The following is a 20,426-nucleotide window of genomic DNA, read 5'->3' as shown; positions in this document are numbered from 1 at the left end:
TGTTTTCAGGATCGTTCCCCATACTTGGACTTTGTCAAACAGCATGAGTAGCTTGGCTCGCGCCAGGTTTCCTGTTAACTGCCTCTAGACAGGGAGCCACCAGCAGGTCCTGATCCCACCTCTCTGGCTCACCACGGATTGCTAAGCACCGGGCACAAAGCCTGCATGCAGTAGGTGCTTAATAAGCCCTTATTAAACAAATGGATGCAGGAACTAGGGAGTGCAGAGGGCCAGGACCCTCGGCAGGAAGCAAAGGAGACAGCAACAGCTGGATCTGGGCCCCCAGCGTACCTACAGAGTTACAGCTCTGTGGACAGGATGACTTCTGGGCCCGTCCACTCAGGGCCCTGGCTCTGCCGGGAGAAGTTGAGTCTGTGCAATTCCTCAGAGATCTCCAGGAAGGTCTTGCCTTTGGTCTCAGGGAGGAAGAAGCCAGTACAGATGGCCCCCCAGACACAGACACCGAGGAAAGGCATATAGAGAAAGTGGGACAAGCCCTCCTATGGGTGAAAAGAGACCCGGAGACCTGGTGTGGCCATGTTCAGCCACTAGACTTCTGTGGCCTCATGACAGGTGGTGATGAGGGGTTTGTCTATCTTGGTTCAGATGAGTCCCGACCACTCCAGCCTCAGGCTCCCTGGATGGAGACCTCCCGCTGACAGAGGTAAAACCTAAGGCCAGGGCCTCAATGCTGGGGGAAGGCGGGGCAGGCCTACCTTGAGGAAGGGAAACCCCAGCCCGACCAGGAAGAGCAAGGTCCACACAAGCGCCCCGCCGACCATATAGGCAGCAGGCCGGGCCTTCTGGTCAAACAGCTCCGCGGCCAGAATCCCTGTCACTCCAGCTAGAGGGAGGAGCGGGGACAGGGTGCTGCCAGCCGGGACTCCCTGCCCAGGCTTCCCCCCACCTTGTCCCTGCCATGGGAGTGGGGACCCCTTGGCCTCCTCCAGCCACTCCCTCCCAGAAGCCTCAGTACAGGTAGGCTGGGGGGAGGGACATGCGGGTGACACTGCATTCACATCCACCCATCATGCACTCAGACATTCGAGTTCCTTCCACAAAGCCCAAAGCCCAGGGTTCCTGGGGCCCACTCACCGGGGCCAATGCCAAAGCTGAGGATGAAGGCAAAGACGCAGGACATGGCCAGGTAGGGCATCCAGGAGAAGGAGCTCTGTAGTAAAGGGGCAGAGGGGGTGCAGTGAGGTGGAGATCAGGCTGCCCCAAGCCGCAACCCTCACGTCCAGCCCACCTACCCGCAGGCACAGGGCCACTGTGAAGATACTTCCCCAGCAGGCCATCAGGCTGTACCCTCCTATCAGCAGCACACGGCGGCCCACCCTCTCGATCAGCACACACTGCAAAGGAAAGGAGCCCTGGTCACTGACCCCCGCCCTGGAAGCTTCCCTTGGTTTAAAGGCGAGCAGTGGGAAGCTGGTGGTGTGGAGAGGGGGGGCAGTTAGGAGCAGTTGATTGCTTCAGGAGATTAAGACACTATTAATTTTTTTTAAGACTTTATTTATTTATTTGAGAGCGAGAGTGAGCGAGAGAGCACGAGCTGCGGGGAGGGGCAGAGAGAGAGGGAGAAAAGCAGTTTCCCGCTGAGCAGGGAGCCCAACGGGGGGCTCAATCCCAGGACCCTGAAATCACCACGATCGGAAGGCTGAAGCGCAACCGACTGAGCCATCCAGGCGCCCCTATTAATTTTTTAATTATTAATTTGGTCACTCCATTCAGTTTCCTCATCTCAAAATGGTGTGTTAAGGGCACGGTCAACAGTTGGTGCTCAATAAATGCTAGCCAAGTCGCCCCACTTGAGCATAGTGACCTGGAGTGGAAAAGGGCTCAAGGCAGAGGACTTAAGTCCTCCGAGAGTCAGGGCCCCCCAACCCCCCCGCAGGGCTGATAGAGGGTCAGCCTGAGCCCACTACAAACTCACACTGAGGCAGGCCGCGAGCAGCTCGCAGCTCCCAGTCCCCAAGACGGCGTACTGGACCTTCCCCTCGGGGATCCCGGCCTCCCGGAACACGGAGGAGGCGTACACGTACACCTGGAGACGAAGGGCAGAGGGGCGCGGGCTGCCAGTGGCCTGCGGCCCCGCAGCCTCCTGGCCCGGGGCGGGGGACGTGGCGGGGTGCCTCACTGAGTCGTTCCCGCAGAGCTCCAAGGCACTGGCCAGCACCACGAGGCTCGTCACCTGCCTCCGCAGGCCGCGATCCTGGAACAGCTCCCATGGGCGCCGCGCGCGCTGGCCCTCGCAAGCGGCGCGCTCCTCCTCCAGCTCCGCCAACTCCCCCGCCACGTCCGCGCTGCCCCGCAGCCGCTGCAGGGCTGGGGCGGGGGGAGAGGGCGCTGAGCCCCACTTCCCCCAGCCCCTCTTTGGTCCCCCGCAGTGAGCTCCCACCATCAACTCTGTTCTCTCTCTCTCTGGGGCCCCCTGATCAGATGGGGATGAGCTTCCCCTGTCCCTGCCATTTCAGGGCATCACGGACCAATAAAGGCTTTAGGAGCTCGGGGTTCTGCGGATACATCAGACCAGACACGATTGCGGCAGATTGCCATTATCCAACGTCCCCAGTTCTCCACCCGTCCCTGTATCCAGGCCCTCTGCTAGGTGATTTTTGCAGTGGTCCCTACCAAAGGGGCAAGTATGTATCCCGCCCCTTGGCATTGGGCTGTGTCATGTGACTCGCTCTGGCCAATAGAATGAGGTTGTAGGGAGGGTATGCAAATTTCAGCCCAAGCCTTAAGAGACCTTGCTCATTTCTTCTTGCTCTTCTCCCATCATCATAAAAAGGTGTGGTGGGGCTAGCCCACTGGTCCCAGAAAGAGCAGAGAAGGCCCAGCTGGGACCCTCCTAAATTAGCCAATGCCCAGCAGACCTGCATGAGCGACCAAGACCCGCAGAGCCACCAGCCAGGCACAGCCTACATCAGCCAAACCCAGGGAACTCACAGAGGCTTGAACTAAGTGATTGCTTCTTTGATTTGCCCCTGAGACATGATTATTAGGCAGCAACAGAAAACTTAATTAATGGGTACCAGGAGGGGTGCTACCATACTAGGACCTGTAATCTATGGTACTAATTCCAATACCAGGCAGAGATGGTGAGGAGGCTAGAAAAATAGAAGCCTGGGTATGCCAAGCAGTATTGAGGAAGAAAGAAAACAGACCTCATGAACTCCTGGACTCGAGGGAAGAGATCCCTATGTGGTGAAAGCATGAACTGATTGCTTTTAGCTGAGTATTCCAAGCTTACTATAAGAGAAACATGAAGGGCGCCTGGGTGGCTCAGCTGGTTAAGCGTGAGCCTTTGGCTCAGGACATGATCTTAGGGTCCTAGGATCAAGCCCCGCATCAGGTTCCCTGCTCAGCAGGAAGCCTGCTTCTCCCTCTCCCTTTGCCTGCAGCTCCCCCTGCTTGTACTCTCTCTGTGTCTGTCAAATAAATAAAATCTTAAAAAAAGAAAAAGAAAAACATGAGCTCAAAAAGACCTTCAGAGGGAACAAGATTTAATTAAATTTAACTTATTCCGAACTCACTAGGTTGGTTTAATAAAAAATGGAAAAAAAAAACCACAAAAAACAAAAAACAAAAAAACCTGTTTCTCATCTCTAGCCCCTCCAGTTAGCAAAAAGAGTTCCACATTAAGTTACGGCCTGAAAGCAAAGATCAAATCCAGAGCCCTGCCACTGAGCCATGGACTCAGGGTAACAACCAAATTAAAGGTGTGGCTTAATGCCAGCACCTCATAGACCCTCATGGCTGGAAAAGGAGCATTTGGAGGGCTTAAGGGTGTTGGTCCCCAGGGACGCCTGGGTGGCTCAGTCGGTTAAGCGGCTGCCTTCGGCCCAGGTCATGATCCCAGGGTCCTGGGATCGAGTCCCATATCGGGCTCCTTGCTCAGTAGGGAACCTGCTTCTCCCTCTCTCTCCCTCTGCTTGTGCTCTGTCAAATAAATAAAAATCTTTAATAAAAAAAAAAAAATTAAAAAAAAAGGGTGTTGGTCCCCAGCAGCCTGACATGCCCCAAATTCCAGTCATTCGGTCTCAAGAGGGAAGCAGGTCTCAAAAAGACTTGTGGATGTGGCTTTTGGGCACATCAGTCAAATACATAGAAGAATCACATCGTGGGCACCTGGGTGGCTCAGTTGGTTAAGCGACTGCCTTTGGCTCAGGTCATGATCCTGGAGTCCCTGGATCGAGTCCCGCATCGGGCTCCCTGCTCGGCGGGGAGTCTGCTTCTCCCTCTCCCGCTCCCCCCTCTTGTGCTCTCTCACTCTCTCTCTCTCAAATAAATAAATAAAATCTTAAAAAAAAAAAAGAAGAATCACATCGTTTTTGAGAAAATTGTATTGACAAAAACTCCACCAGCCCAGGGGAAAAGGGACTAAGACAATTTGAAATATAAAGACTTGTGTGCCCCAACTTTCTATGAGCACATTTGCAATGCCCTCTTCAGAAGGTGTTAAGGAAGGCTAGCTCAGAGGGCAGAAGCCAGAACCTGGGGACACCACAGCCCAGGGGGCCCCTCCCAGGGAGCAGAGCCAGAACATGATCATGGAACATTCCCTACGAGCAAGGCAGGGAGGTCTGGCACCATCTTCCCAGGAGCAGCTAAGCATTAAGGACTGGTGATGGCTTTCTGCTCCCTTTGAAATGAGGCTGAGTTCTGGTTACACCATCCCACTTTCACCATTGTGTGTTGAGTTCAGAGGGGCAGAAGACTTGTGTTTTTAGCTCCTAGGTCTCTGGATCAAGAGAAGGCACATATAGACTTGATGTGATCTTAAGATCTGGGGCTGCAAGACGGATGCCATGACTGGATGAGACTGTGGGGCCCCAGATGACACTGAGCATGTTTTGCACAGGGCAGGGCTATCAGTAATAGCTGTGGCCACAGTGGCAAGCTGAGAAGGTGCATGAGTGGGCCCTGGTCTTCACCTTTCTCTGAATCCACACCCTTTGCCATGTGAGAGGATAGGCCGTTGATTTTCCCATCCCTTGACTTTGGGTTCAGTGACATGGCTGATGGCCTGTTCATGGGCACGGGAAACACAGATTTGCAAAATGCTTGTGCAACTGGATCTGCTTTCTTGGGCCTCTGCCATCCCCTTAATAAGAACATCCCCAGGCTAGCCCGTTGGTACCAAAAGTGAGAGAGGCGTGTGCAGCAGAACTGAACAGCTCGGGCCCAGACCAGCCTGGACTGGCTCACCGGCTGATTCCCAGACACCATGAGCCGCCCAGCTGAGATCAGCAGTCATGCAGCCAGCCCAGCAAGCAAATGAGTAGAAGACACAGTAATGGATTATGTTAAGCCAGAGATTTGGGTATTGTTCTTGGGCATCATTACCATGGCCATAGCTAATGAGTCAGCCCATCGGCACCCAGGTGACACAGTGTTTCATCTTGCATATGTGGTAGAGGGGAGGGTTCTTTACTGGCACCATCCTGCAGTTCCTAGATGTCAGGGGCCGGGTCTGCTCTGTCCGGACACGCTGGCTTGGCACTTAGGACAGCCCCTTGGTAAAGAGTTTTTGGGTTTTTTTGTTTGTTTGTTTGTTTTAAAATATTTTATTTATTTACTTGACAGAGAGAGAGAGTAGTGGAGGGAGCGGGAGCGGCAGACTCCCTGCCGAGCAGGGAGCCCGATGCGGGGCTCGATCCCAGGACCCTGAGATCATGACCTGAGCCGAAGGCAGACGCTTAACGGCTGAGCCACCCAGGCACCCCTTGTTTGTTTTTTTTTTAAGATTTTATTTATTTGAGAGAGGGAGAGAGAGCATGAGTGGGGGGAGGGGCAGGCGGAGAGGGAGAAGCAGACTCCCCGCTGAGTGCAGAGCCTGACTCGGGCTTGATCCCAGGACCCTCAGATCATGACCTGACCGGAAGTCAGACACTTAACCAACTGAGCCACCCAGGCGCCCCAATAAAGAGTTTTGAAGAGATGGATGGATGGCACAAAAGTGAGGGACAGCTTTTCCCTGATAAACGAAATCCAAGAAATGGGGATTCACATGCTCCAGACAGATGTGCCCCTGGGTCAAGGGTGGTCTGGGGACCCAAGGTCAGGGACTCACCTGCCAGGCAGGCCTCGGTGTCTCCACGGTCAATGAGGAGGTAGCGTGGGCTTTCAGGAAGCAGAGGGAGGGAGGCAAGCTGGAGCACCCCAGGCACCAGGCAGCTAGCCAGCAGCAGGGGCCAGGCCCCTGGGTCACCCAGGAGCTCCCTGGGGAGAGAGAGGAGAGGCCGGACCAGACGCTTCCTTGCCAGGGCCCTGCCCACTTGCCCCCTAACCCCCTGACCTCCCCACCCCGCACCCTCCAGTCCCCTGCCTGCCTGCCCTCCTGAGGGCAGAGTACCTGTATTGCTCTCTGCTTCTTTCTACCCAGTTCTGGGTCTGGACACCAAGATCCCTCCCATCCCATGGCCATGACCCCACCTTATCTGTAGCAACTCCTCTTCCCAGGGTTCCAGGCTCTGCCCTCCCCTCTCTTTTCTGGGATGACCAGGACATGCTCCCCTTTAAAAGCCCAAACCTTCACCTTCTCTCTTTTTAAGACCTGTTCTTTGCTCCCTGATCTAGAGAGGAGGGAAAATGCTGATTCACACTGGCAGGTAGTTGGCTAATACCCATTTTGTGTATTGGCCAGATGGGTGTAGACAGGATTTCAATACAAAGAAGATTTCTTAATTCAAAGAAGCAATGCCTTAATACACTTAATGAGAAATTTAGGCGAAGGGCTTTTTCTGGCCCCCCTCAAACCACTCAGGGCACATGGAGACAGGGTGTTTACCTGAGTCCGACCACCTGACCTATCACGATCCCCAGGGCAGCGAAGATGGCTGGGGTCATGGCCACGGCTCCTCGGAGCTCCTTGGGGGCACTTTCCCCCAGGTACATGGGCTGGACATTCATGCTCAAGCCTAGATGTGTGCACAGCCACTAAGTTTCAGAGTACTTTCTTTCCCAGGAATAAATAACTAATATAGACAGAGACACCTGGTGTATAAACAGTAGCAAGTCAAGAGGGGATTTGCTGAGGGTGTCCCTAAAAGCCCAGGTCGATGGGCTTCCTCACATGCCAAGCCCCCGAAACTGAGGAGCCCCTAACAGGCTATTCTGCCTCTATAGGGAAGATCTGAGAACTCATCCTTGATGCCTTTGTACCTTGGCTGCCAGGAAGCTCCTGGCTTAGAGTGTGGCTCAAATACAGGATCTCTGTTAGCATAGGCTTGGGGATGCTTGTATTCACAGCCCTGTACAACTTTTTCATGTCTCTATAGCCACTTTAAGTGTCTAGTTATATGAGCCTTTTGAGATAAACCATAATCATTTTGCTAAAGAAGAGGTGGGCATGAATGAAAAACGTGAAGAAAGAAAATGCATGAATGGATGAAAGAAATAAAGAGAACAAATGAATGAATAAATGGAATACATGAATGAGTGGGAATAGAGAGGCAGGATGAGCTGCCCTCCCTGCATACCTGCACTGACTCCCATGAGCAGCCTGCCCAGCACGATCATCTCAAAGGAGCCTGCTCTGCGGCTGAAGCCAAACAGGGTCGCCGCGGCCACCACGAAGATGTTATTCACCAGGAGGGACTTCTTCCTGGGGGGAAGTGGAACGCAGGCAAGAGAGGCTCAGATTCAGTCTGGGCGGGGGGACTCTCCCTGGGGACCCCCCCTTTGCAGCTCCAGCCAGCCCGGATCAGACCCGTGTGTGTGCGTGTGTGAGATTCATCAAGGAGTCTAAGCTACTCTCCTTTCCACCCGCATCATAGCTTGAGATGACAACATTTGTATTTTATGCTTCATCTCTTCAGATGAAGCATTTCTTTCTTCCCACTCCTTTTTTTTTTTTTTTTTAAAGATTTTATTTATTTGACAGAGAGAGAGATAGCAAGAGCAGGAGCACAAGCGGGGGAGTGGGAGAGGGAGAAGCAGGCTTCCCGCTGAGCAGGGAGCCCGATGTGGGACTCGATCCCAGGACCCTGGGATCATGACCTGAGCCGAAGGCAGACGCTTAACGACTGAGCCACCCAGGCGCCCCTTCCCACTCCTTTGTAAGATGAGAGGCCTAATGTCTGATTTCTCAGACTCAATAAAACTTTCAGAGTAAGGGAAGAGATGCATTGAAAGCCAAGTACAGTCCCCGCACATTTTCTTCCATGTATTATAGAGTCACTTCTCAGAACTTTCAGGATGGCTGGGTGGCCCATGCCTAGTTCAGCGGGACAGACTGCAGCCCAGGGAGTGGCCACTAGAAATGTCAGCTGCTCCACCATGATGAAGCCTCAGGTCTGGGGTTCCTGATACTGAGCACGGAAGTGCTCTCATACAGGGTACTCGGGAGAGCTCACTGTACAGACAGGGAAACTGGATCCTAGAGGAGGCCAGTATTCTGCCCAAAGTCAGCGGCACACTGGCAAGAGAATCCAGACTAAAGCATAGATCTCCTGTGTCTAGAGAATGGAGAATGGCATAGATTATAGCAAACTTGGTCCAGGGGTAACTCCAACTGAAAACCACCTATGGTTTCCTCGGTGCTGTAAGTTAATAAAGTACTTCAGTTGTGGGGTATTTATTTGGTAAATGCATTTTGCTCCATTTCCGTACACACACAATACCGGAAACGCTTAGCTTCCACCTAGCAGGGGCAGTAATACACCTTTACTGACCTGCCTGAGGATAGAGCAGCTCTCCAGCTCGGGGCCACAGTCCCTTCCACAGGGCATCCTGCTGGCCCACTTCTCTGATGACTATATACTGAAAGGACAGGGAGAATGAGCACCAGAAGAGTCCACTAGAGGTCTTGTAAGGCACAAGCATGATAAAGAGTGGAAACTTCAAACGGAGCGGGCCGCCCCATCAGTGAAGTTCCCGAAGCTCACCAGACTAATGCACGTCAGCCTATTTCCTCAAAGGGCATGAGAAATCACTGCCACCCCTCTAAGAAGGAAGGGCAAACCTCAGAGAGCTCCTTCCCATTTTGGAGAGAGTACGTACTACCCTGGGTGTCACGCTCTGGCACACAAACCAGGTAACTTGGAAACCTGGCAGCTTCAAGTGGAGCTGAGCATGAAGAGTATCCTCCAGTGGGTCCCCACTCAGTGCAAAGAGCTCTGCCACTCGCCCCTTTAGACCTAGGAGAGCCTATGCTGCTCCGAGTGACTGTGGCAGCTATCCAAAAGGAGACTCACAATGCAAGACCTAGAGCTTTGGGGCAAAGCCACTCTCCTTCAGTGGATTACCATCCTCTTAATCAGAAATAACCCTGGCCTGGGCGCCTGGGTGGCTCAGTCGGTGAAGCGTCTGCCTTCGGCTCAGGTCATGGTCCCAGGGTCCTGGGATCGAGCTCCGCATCAGGCTCCCTGCTCCACGGGAAGCTTGCTTCTCCCTCTCCCACTCCCCCTGCTCGTGTTCCCTCTCTCGCTGTCTCTCTGTCAAATAAATAAATAAAATCTTAAAAAAAAAAAAAAAGAAAGAACCCTGGCCTTGTCGGTAGTCCCTACCCCAGCCCTGGTGGTTGTGTATCCATCACGCACTGCGTGCCATATGACACTCCTGTGCTAAGGTGGGGTGTGCCCGGTAGCGCTTGATCACTATTTCGGTGATGCCTCGTGTGGGCCCCAAAGGTTCTCACGAGCAAGTTACTCATGTCAGCATGCCTACTTGACCATACTGCCACCCTTCCCCTAAGGCACACCAGGGGTCAGAGCTAATTCCTTCTCTTTTGCAGGAAGAGCCTAAATTTGTTTGGGAATGTGCCCTTGCCCCTTAAGGTTCAGGTATGAACCTGACCATCTAACCCAGACTTGGTGATCCCATTCTCTATGCTAGTGACCCGGTGCTGGGCAATGAGACATGGCACCTTTTTTGAAAAGTTTTTTTTTCTTCTTCTTCTTTCTGATATAAAGCATCAGCCAGGAAGAAGTCCCCCTTCTGCTTGATAATGTTGCCTCTGGGTGAGGCACTATGGTAGCTTTCCAGACAAGACAAGGCTCTAAGTGGTCTCCCTCAGGGAGAGGTGAATACATATGATGGTGTATATGATGGGATGGTTGAGGAATGTTAGGAGGGGCACGTATAGAGCTGAATACACGGGAGAAACGTGTCTACGCGTGCAGGGTGGCTAGCAAAGGGGTGGGCCGTGGTAGCCATTTGCTTTTTCTGCCCAGTACTGCTTCATGGTTGTAAATGTGTGACCCATGGTGGGTCGGTAACAATCTGTCTTCCTGGATTCTGAATCTTGAATGAAGACATTGGAGATAGAATGTAGTTGGAGCTAATGCACTCTAAAGGCATCCTTCCTGGGAGGATGGCCCAAAGCTCTGGCTGTTGAGATCCTCAGCACTGCCCTGGATCCTGCCGTTCTGAAGACCTGGCTTCTGAGTATTTCCTTTCATTCTATGAGCCGCTCCACCATCTTTCCAGTTATTACAATTTTCTATCAGATCAGTCCAAGCCTGTCTTTCTCTCTCTCTTTTTTAAAGTAGACTTTTAATTTTTTATTATATATTTTTTTAAGATTTTATTTATTTATTTGACAGAGAGAGACACAGCGAGAGAGGGAACACAAGCAGGGGGAGTGGGAGAGGGAGAAGCAGGCTTCCCGCCGAGTAGGGAGCCCGATGCGGGGCTCAATCCCAGGACCCTGGGATCATGACCTAAGCCGAAGGCAGACGCTTAACGACTGAGCCACCCAGGCGCCCCACCTTAAGTAGACTTTTTAAAAAGTTTTATTTAAGTAGGCTCCCTGCCCAACATGGGGCTCAAACTCACAACCCTAAGATCAAGAGTCCCATGCTCCACTGACTGAGGCGGCCAGGAGTATGTATGTATGTATGTATGTATGTATTTAGTATGAGCCTGTCTCTCTTGTTTGCACCCCAAGAACTGCCTCAGTTGGATACAGAGAGGGGAATGAGGCCTGAAGAGGACCTAGTTTATGGTCCAATAGCACTTGCCCGCAGACATGGAACTAGAGACCAGGAGTCCTCTCTCCCTCAGAGCACAAGGCTCCTCCCTCTACCAAATCAGCTTAGACATATGACTCTTGTGATGAAACCGCTGGTAGGGTAGGAGGCGGAGGGCGGGCAGAGCTGGCCTGGGCCTGGGCCTTCAGGGCCTCTTCCTTCTCCCACATTCCTCAGCCTACAGATTGGGGCACCTCTCATCAAGGGGCATCCGGGGCACACACAGAAAGCACTTACCTTCCCAGCATGACAGCCAGGGGCCCGGCAAGCAGTGCTCCAAAGAGGCCCCCCAGGGGGTACAGAGACACAATGAGGGACCACACCAACAGAACTAGGTGATCGGGCAGTGGCTGGCCGGTACGCACCCACCATGTCTCATTGATGAATTCCTGAATGTGCTGTGGACAGAGATGCCAGTCAGCCTCCCAGCGACAGGCTGGACAGGCTAAGCCTTCTCGCCCACAGGGCTCTTCCTCAGCAGAGAGCAGGTGCCAGGGCTCCTGAGCAAGACTCCGGTGGGGCAGGAACAGAGTCACCTGAGCTCCTCCTCTTTGAGGGCACCGGACAGATCTCCTTCACATACAGTGTCTCCTGGAGCCTGGTGCTGGCCAGTCTCTGTTTGCCCTTCAGAGTCCATGATCACCCCCCACCCCCCGGGCCCCTGCTTTTGGCCTAAGCATCCACCAGTATGGCTCACATCAGTGGGTCCCCTGCTGACTGGCTTTCTGTGGGGCTTGGCCAATGGTGAGCCCCAGCAGGACATGAGAGAGAGGCGGGAGGGGTGTTTGTTTCCGGGTCACCTCAGGCCGGGGGGTCACCTCAGGCTGGCTATGACACTCAACCAAACGTCCTGGCTCCTCTCAAGGGGTCCTACGCCACACGGCTCTTTCCTTCCAGGTTCGGTAACCGCTCCTTCCACGTGTCCCTTTGGGGGTAGGGGGATTAGGCCCAGAGAGGTGAAAGGACTTGCTCACGGCCTCAGCCACAGGTCAGGGCTGCAGCGGGTGGTCAGGATACCCCAGGCCCCCACCCCCAGAGCTGCAGTTCTAGGTAAGTAAACAGAGGCCACAGGGTTAGGAATGACTGCACTCGGGGAAGACCTGGACACACTTCAGCGTCTGACTGGTCTCAGGCCTCCCAACAGGATGTGAGGGAGGACGTGAGGAGGGCAGCAGGTTTAGGGGTTGGGCCAGCTCTCCTCTGCTCAGGCCAGCTCAGGGTAATGACTGTCAGCCTGGTGCCTGCCAGGTCCCTCTGGGGGCAGGACCATCTAGGGGAGCTGGGACCAGGCCCAGCCTCTCCTGTCCCTGGCTGGAAATCCATTTGAGGGATTAGGAGGAGTCTCTGAGGCCAAGAAAGTCCCTTGGGCCAGGTCAGCGCCAGGCGCTGGGGGCACAAGGATGACTCAGACACTGAAAGCAAACCAGCAGGAGGATGATACGGGCCCCACACAACCAACATGCAACCTGAGTGGGGACAGCCCGCTTGAAGGCCTGGGGAGGGAGGGGCGACTTCCCCCTGGGGTGGGGTGGGGCTGTCGAAGGAAGGCTTCAGGATGGTGATGGTGTTTGGGTGGTCCTTGAGAGGCTTCTGCAGGGGCAGCAGAGAGGGTTTCCCAAGCAAAAGAGGCTTAGAGAGAGGGCTGTGTGCATTTGGGGAACTGCATTTAACTTGCTTTGCTAGTGGGGTTCAGGGAATGAAGGTAGGAGAAAGGTGGACAGGTTCTGATCTAAGGAGGCCTTGAACTTCAGGTGGATGAGTCTGTTCTTATCCCTATAGGTACTGGGGAGCCACAGAATGTTTTTGGGCAGGGGAGTGGCTTGGTCAAACTTTCGAGGCTGAAGGAAGGGAGGCCAGTGAGGAGGCTAAGCCAGGGATCTAGGTAGGAGAGACGGGTTCTGAACTGGAGTCACGGCAGAGACACGGGGAGAAATGGCTAGCGAGAGGTAGTTAGGAAAGGCTTGGTGTTTGGAGGCAGGGAGGCAGAGTCAAGGCTGGCCCCCAACCAGGCAAGCAGTAAAGTTATGCGCTGACATCAGGGACCCGGGAGGACGTGCAGGTTCAAGGGAGGATGTAGAGCTGGGTTTGAACCTGGATCTGCAGGACCTGTGGGTCATTCAGTGAAGGTGGATGCATGGGGTGAAAGCACCACCAAGTGGATGCTGGCCTGAAGCCCCACAGCGGGCAGCCGTTAGCCCTCACCCTGCACCCACTGGGATGGTGATGGTGGGCACAGAAAATACATACCAAAGTTGGGGCATTGATGATGGAGAGGTTGTAGCCAAATTGAAAAGTCCCGCCAATGCCAGCCGCGCAGATGGTCAGGAGCAGGACCCTGCCCTGAATCTGAGGAGAGAGGGGAGGACACAGAATGGCCTTTAACAGCCTCCGCCTCGTTCCCAGGGCTCGAACCTAGCAATCATGGCCTTGCAATCTGTTTGAACCAGGCAGTGATGTTTCCACTGTGCAGCTGAGGCACAGAGGAGAGGGGTTACCTAGGTCACATGGCCGGCGGGTAGCAGAGGAACCCCAGGACCCCGCTGCCCCCTCCCCCCTCTCCCCCATCAGCATTTTCCCGAAATAGACAACAGTTCTCTGGCCCTCCATGCCAGGCGGGGCCTGCTGTGGTTCTGGAGCACAGTGCTCTGAGCTGGGGCCCTAGGAGAGTGAAACTCTGCCCCTGGAGTCCCCCCCAGTCCCAGTGGCTTGCCCCAGCAAGACATGCTCCAACAGAGCGGCTGTGTCTCCTTCTCTCACCTGCCAGCCCGTTCTGCAGTAAGGCTAACAGAAGGGGCCGCATGGACCTGTATGTGTGGGGACTTGTGGGGCATATGAAGCAGCAGAATGGACGCAGCTGGTGGCCGTGCTTGGGTCCCAATGCAACCTCTGCCCCTACTCACTTGTCCTCACTCAGTCACTTCTTTGCTGGACCTGGAGATGATCATGCCTACCTCCAGGGGAGTGGGGGCGGGGGGAGGCAGCCAAGGTACACATGTGCCACACACACTTGGGACAACAGAGAACAGTTTTCATCCCCCTTAGAGATGGAGAGAGAACTCTCCAGAGTACCCAGCCATGAGAGCTCAGCACTCTGAGGTCTCATCCCTTTAGGTCAGTATATTTTTTAGGGATTCTCAATTTTTTAAATAAAGATTTTATTCATTTGTGTGTGTGTATGAGAGAGAGAGCACAAGCAGGGGGAGTGGCAGGCAGAGGGAGAGGGAGAAGCAGGCTCCCACTGAGCAAGGAGCCTGATGTGGGGCTGGATCCCAGGACCCTGGGATCATGACCTGAGCCGAAGGCAGACGCCTAACCGCCTGAGCCACACAGGTGTCCCGGGATTCTCAATTTTATTAATATTTTTCCTCTTCTAGTTTTTAATGACAAAACAACATGCTTGTTAAAATGTTCGAAAATTCAGTATATGCTGAAAGTTCTCCACTGACCCAAAGGCACAGCATTGAACTGATCCTCTCAGATACTTTCCTAGGCATGCACAAAGTAGTTGACCACACAAAAATCAAATCGTTGATCTCTTCCTAGTAAATCACACCGCCTTTCTTGTTCTAGCAAATCATCCTGCAAATCTGAAGTCCTATAAGTCAAATTTATGACTTTTTAAGTACCTACATACAAGTTTCATGGCAGAAGGATGTTTGGCTAAAGATTTACAGAGGAATTTCCAGAACCTGAGGACTATTTATTCATTTTATCAAACACCCAGTGCCTGTCCCAGATAGGAGCTGAGCTAGGGGGCAGAAACAGCTGGGCCAAAAACTGATGTGCATTCTCCATTTGGTGAGATACTGTGCTGGTGGTGAGGAGGCTGAGGAAGAGGCTCTGGGGGGCAGGATCTTGCCAAAGATCTTGCCACAGGTCTACAGACAGGTCCAGCAGAGGACCTGCCCACAGATCCCATAAGGCCTAAGTAACTTCCTTCTGGAAGCCAGAAGAGGCAGCCAGGTGAGGACCCAGGACTCTGGTCTCACTGGAGTCACATTAAAGCTCCATGTGGGCTGCATGGAGGTGAGTGTTCCACTTAGATCTGCAGGAAGCAGCGAGAGAGGGGTGCCTGGGTGGCTCAGTCGGTTCGGCTCAGGTCATCCCAGGGTCCTGGGATGGAGCCCCTGCTCAGCGGGGAGCCTGCTTCTCCCTCTCCCTCTGCCTGCCACTCCTCCTGCTTGTGCTCTCTCTCTCTCCCTCTCTCTGTCGAATAAATAAACACAATCTTAAAAAAAAAAAAAAGGAAGCAGCAAGAGGTGACTGGCTCAGTTGGAAGAACATGCGACTCTTGATCTCAGGATCATGGGTTTAAGTCCCATGTTGAGTGTAGAGATTAGTAAATAAATAAATAAACTTAAAAAAAAAAGAGAGACACAGAGCCTGATGACCATTAAGCCCATGGGGCAGGAGATGCTGGTGGGTCTCCAAGATAGCAGGAAATCTTTTTTAAAGATTGATTGATTGATTTGAGAGAGAGAGAGAGAACAAGCCGGAGGGGGAGAGGGAGAGGGAGACAGAATCTCAAGCAGAGTCCGTGCTGAGCGTGAGCCCCACTCGGGATTCGATCTCAGGATTCTGAGATCAGAACTTGAGCAGAAACCAAGAGTTGGAAGCTTAACTGTACCACCCAGGCGACTCAGGAAATTATTTGATTCACTGAGATCATGCATGGAGATTGCCTAGTCCTGTGCCTGATCATGAAAAGCATTTACAACATTAGCTATGATGGTGATTTATCAATTCAGTGAACAAATATTTCTTGCTTCCCTACTGTGGACAATAAACCAACTGTTCTAGGTGCTACTGATATAACCAGTGGAACAGGAGACAAAATCCGTGACCTCACAGAGCTTTCCTTCCAGCCGGGGAAGACGGGCAATAACATGAACAAGGAAATTACATAGTATGTCAGCTGGTGTGATGGAGACATAAAGCAGGGAAGGGTGTGAGGGAATGTTTGGAGAGGGTGGCCAGGGAATACGCCCTGTGATGGTCACATCTGCAAAAGGACTTGAAGGACATGGAGGCATGTGCCATGCAGGTATTTGAAGGAAATCAGTGCAGGCTGGCAGAGGAGTGGCAACACTGGGGGTATGGGGGAAGGGGAAAGGGCATCCAAAGATGGGTGGTGGGTGGCGTGGATGTTCTCTTCTGGCTGCCCCCCATTTCTCTGTGAAGCAGGACATCAGGACAGGGCTCAGACGGAGCGTGGAGGAGGAAATGAAGGTTGGGGAGTGAGGCGAGAGTGGGAAACGGTCGCAGGAGGGGGCGAGGCGACCAGGACCGCAGTGCCCAAGGGCTGCTGCCTCTCCGGGCCTGTCCGACCCGCCAGAGGGCTCCAGAACAGCGCGGGCAGCGCGACGGCTGCTCGCGTGGGATGCTGCCGGGCCACAGCTCCTGCAGACACTTGACCCCATGCAACCTTGCACTGGCCCCCAGGCCATCCCTGCGCGCGACCTCCTGCTTATGCTCCTCTGAGCCCAGCACCTAACTCCACTGGGCAAACAAGCGCCAGCTACTTGTATACACTCCGTTAAGCCTTCCAGAGTGGCTGCGCCCGTGCATTCCCGCCGGTCTGCAAGCCCTCGTCTGAAACGCCTGGGCCGGGCGTGCTTCGGAATTCAGACCTTTCCCGATCGCAGGAGGGCATCGAGCACGTACACATTTCTCGAGCATTCGCTGCGACACCGGGTTTGCGATACAGAACTGCTGCTGCCGTAACCGCGCGGAGCGGAGGGAGGTGCAGTCGTTCGGCAGGACCCCCGCTGCGGACGCGGAGGTGCATGCGCAGTGGGCGTGGTAGAAGCGCCTGCCATCTTCGGCGCAGGAGCGGATGCGCAAGCGCAGTGGGTGTTGAGGGCGGCCTGGGGAGCGGAAGGCTCGCGCAAAGCCTACCTCTGGGCCGAGCGCGCGCCCGAGACACAGGCGCAGGCGCACAGCGCGGTTAAGGGGTGTGCGGTGCTTCCAGCCGTCACTTGGGAACGAGGCCCAAAGGGCCGTTACTGTTCACCTCCATCCCGGCCTTTCCGTAGCTTTGAGGCTGAAAACCGACACATTCCTTGGTCGGCCGAGCCTGGGGCCCATCTCCGCAAAGCGGAAGGGAACTCTGGTCCGAGGTCACCACAGCCAACCCCTTGCAGTCGCCCCGGGAGGTCCCATTGAGCTCCAGATTCACCCGAAACCCGGTCCTGGCCTCTCGTCCCCTCTCCCTCTGCCGCCCCAGGTGTGACTCTGCCGGTGCCCGCCTCGTTCCCCCTCGGCCCTCCGCCGCTGCGCCTCCCGGCCCCTTTCCCCCCGCTTCCTTTGCGCCCCCCTGGCCACCTCCAGGGCGCGGGAGCCCCCAGTCCTGGGGAGACCCCTGTCCCCACCGACGTCCCCAGCCTCCCCCAATCCAGGTGTCCCCACCCTTGACCCAGTGGAGGGGCAGAATTAGGAGGGACTGAAGGGCAGACCCACCAGTCTCTGGAGCGCTCTCATCTGTTAGTCGCGGCAGAGCCAGTGATTTGGGTGCAGGGGAGAACCGGTTTGGGGTTGAAGGCATGAGAGGCTGGACCTTGGAGGTGAGGAACCACAGGGTCCACTGGGTCTGGTTAATCTTTTATTTCTCGGGGCTTCTCAGACCCTGCATGGAATCCAGGACGTGGATAAAGGCCAAACCGAAACCAGACTTGCCAAAGATGCTCTTTGTGGTCATAGAAACGTATACCCGAAAATGGCCTTAGGAAGCCCTTTGAGCAAAGACTGTGCTAGGACATACCCCATAATGGAGACCGCAGTATCTCTCTTGCTCATGCCTGGTTTTTGTTTGATTTTTGCTGCTCTGAACTTTTTTTTTTAATAATACATTTTAAATTTTTTTTAGAGAGGGAGAGATTGAGCGAGCTCGCGGGAGTGGGGAGGTGCAGAGGGTGAGAGAGAATCCCAAGCAGGCTTCCCGCTCAGCGCCCAGCCCCGCTGGGGGGCGCCATCGCAAGACCCTGAGATCATGACCTGAGCCAAAATCAAGAGTCGGCTGTTTAACTAACTGAGCCACCCAGGAGTCCCTGCTGCTCTGAACTTTTAAAAGATTTCCACTGGGACGCCTGGGTGGCTCAGTCGGTTGGGCCTCTGCCCTCGGCTCAGGTCCTGATCTGAGAGTCCTGGGATCAAGCCCCGAGTCCAGCTCCCTGCTCAGCATCTCAGAGTCTGCTTCTCCCTCTGCCTGCTCTGCCTGCTGCCCCCCCCAACTTGTGCTCTCTCTGACAAATAAATAAAAATCTTTTAAAAATGTTTTTCTAAAAACACCATGCGTTTTTAAGGAAAAATACAATAAAATAGTAGCAGTTGCTAATTGCATGCGTTTTCTGCACCTGTTGAGATGATCATATGGGTTCTACTTTACTGTTTATGAGCTCAGTTACATCAATAGAGTTTCTAAGGGTAATTAATCCTTGAATTCTTGGGATAAACACAACTTGCTCATAGTGTTGTCATTGTTGCTATTAACACATTGTTGGTTTTGGTTGCTAATATTGAAATAGTTTTTTTTTTTTAAAGATTTTATTTGTTTGACAGAGAGACACAGCGAGAGAGGGAACACAAGCAGGGGGAGTGGGTGAGGGAGAAGCAGGCTTCCCGCAGAGCAGGGAGCCGGAGGCTGGGCTCGATCGATCCCGGGACCCCGGGATCATGACCTGAGCTGAAGGCAGACACTTAACGACTGAGACACCCAGGCGCCCCAATAGATTTCTTTTAAAAAAAAACAAACTTTTTTTTCCCCACAAATAGCTGTGTTGGTCAGCTAGGGCTTATGGATATTTTGAGGTGGGTCACTTAATGGGCCTGTTTGTATTCACCCAGGGGCTAGGTGGTCACTGTGTGCCCTTCTACCTTACTCAGGTGTCCATTGCTCAAGTTGGTGCCTAAAAGTGGCCTCTACAATAACCTCAGGATAACAAGGATAAAACATACAGGTTTCTTATGAGGATTTAACATCATTAAAAATAAAAATCTAGGGGCACCTGGGTGGCTCAGTCGTTAAGCGTCTGCCTTCGGCTCAGGTCATGATCCCGGCGTCCTGGGATCGAGCCCTGCATCAGGCTCCCTGCTCCGCAGGAAGCCTGCTTCTCTCTCTCCCGCTCCCCCTCCTTGTGTTTCCTCTCTCGCTGTGTCTCTCCCTGTCAAATAAATAAATAAAATCTTTATTTATTTATTTATTTTTTAAAGATTTTATTTATTTGAGAGAGGGAGAATGAGAGAGGGAGTACATGAGAGGGGGAAGGGTCAGAGGGAGAAGCAGACTCCCCGCCGAGCAGGGAGCCCGACGCGGGACTCGATCCAGGGACTCCAGGATCATGACCTGAGCCGAAGGCAGTCGCTTAACCAACTGAGCCACCCAGGCACCCTAAATAAAATCTTTAAAAAAAATAAAAATAGAAATCTAGTGGCACTTGGCTGGCTCAGTGTTCGAGCATGCGAATCTTGATCTCAGGGTCATGAGTTCCAGCCCCATGTTGGGCATGGAGCCTACTTAAGAAATAGTAATAAAATTATAAAATTAAAAATCTATGTTAGGGGCGCCTGGGTGGCTCAGTCGTTAAGCGCCTGCCTTCGGCTCAGGTCATGATCCCAGGGTCCTGGGATCAAGCCCCACATCAGGCTTCCTGCTCAGCAGCTCAGGCTGCTTCTCCCTCTCCCACTCCCCCCTGCTTGTGTTCCCTCTCTCGCTGTGTCTCTGTCAAATAAATAAAATCTTAAAAAAAAAAAAAAAAGAACTTCTGTATACACATGCAGCATTGTTTGTGATATTAGAAAACTGTTAACAACCCAGATGTCAATCATGAGGAAAACAGAGAAGTGAATTGTGGTTTATAAGAGAATGCCACTCATCAGTGGAGAGTGATGAACTGGAGGAACAGCATTAGCATAAAGTTAGGTGAATCAACACGGCATGAATAAAGTTGCAGAAAGTTGCACAGACTATAAAGCCTTTATATATGTATATATATTTAAAGATTTTATTTATTTGAGAGTGAGAGAGAGATAGCAAGAGAGAAAACATGAGCAAGGGGGAGAGGGAGAAGTAGACTTCCCACCGAGCGGGGAGCCCGACCCCGGGCTCAATCCCAGGACCCCGGGATCATGGCCCAAGCCAAAGGCAGACGCCCAACCAACTGAGCCACTCAGGTGCCCCCTTTTATATATATTTTTAAGGATTTTATTTTTTAAAGTAATCTCTACACCCAACCTGGGGCTTGAACCCACAACCTCAAGATCAAGCATTGCATGGGGCGCCTGGGTGGCTCAGTCGTTAAGCGTCTGCCTTTGGCTCAGTTCATGATCCCAGGGTCCTGGGATCGAGCCCCGCGTCAAGCTCCCTGCTCCGTGGGAAGCCTGCTTCTCCCTTTCCCACTCCCCCAGCTTGTGTTTCCTCTCTCGCTGTCTCTCTCTCTGTCAAAAAAAAAA

General features: G+C 53.2%; 1 protein-coding gene across 1 annotated transcript; it reads right to left on the bottom strand.

Annotated features, from left to right (window-relative positions):
* Positions 1–193: 193 nt before the first annotated feature.
* On the bottom strand, positions 194–17,200 carry SLC2A11 (solute carrier family 2 member 11). The gene is made up of 11 exons (XM_081801718.1): positions 16,644–17,200; positions 13,227–13,325; positions 11,217–11,377; positions 7,488–7,612; positions 6,797–6,926; positions 6,080–6,228; positions 1,937–2,328; positions 1,254–1,355; positions 1,096–1,171; positions 717–844; positions 194–500 (listed from the first exon to the last, which is right to left on the bottom strand). The coding sequence occupies exons 1-11, from the start codon at positions 16,656–16,658 to the stop codon at positions 300–302; spliced, it is 1,578 nt and encodes a 525-aa protein (XP_081657844.1). The 5' UTR covers positions 16,659–17,200; the 3' UTR covers positions 194–299.
* Positions 17,201–20,426: the final 3,226 nt, after the last annotated feature.

The sequence above is a fragment of the Leptonychotes weddellii genome, chromosome 13 (genome assembly GCF_054177405.1).
Source record: "Leptonychotes weddellii isolate Sample4059 chromosome 13, ASM5417740v2, whole genome shotgun sequence".
NCBI classification, from domain to species: domain Eukaryota; kingdom Metazoa; phylum Chordata; class Mammalia; order Carnivora; family Phocidae; genus Leptonychotes; species Leptonychotes weddellii.
The sequence above is the reverse complement of the archived record's forward strand: the minus strand, read 5'-3'. Positions and strand labels throughout refer to the sequence as shown.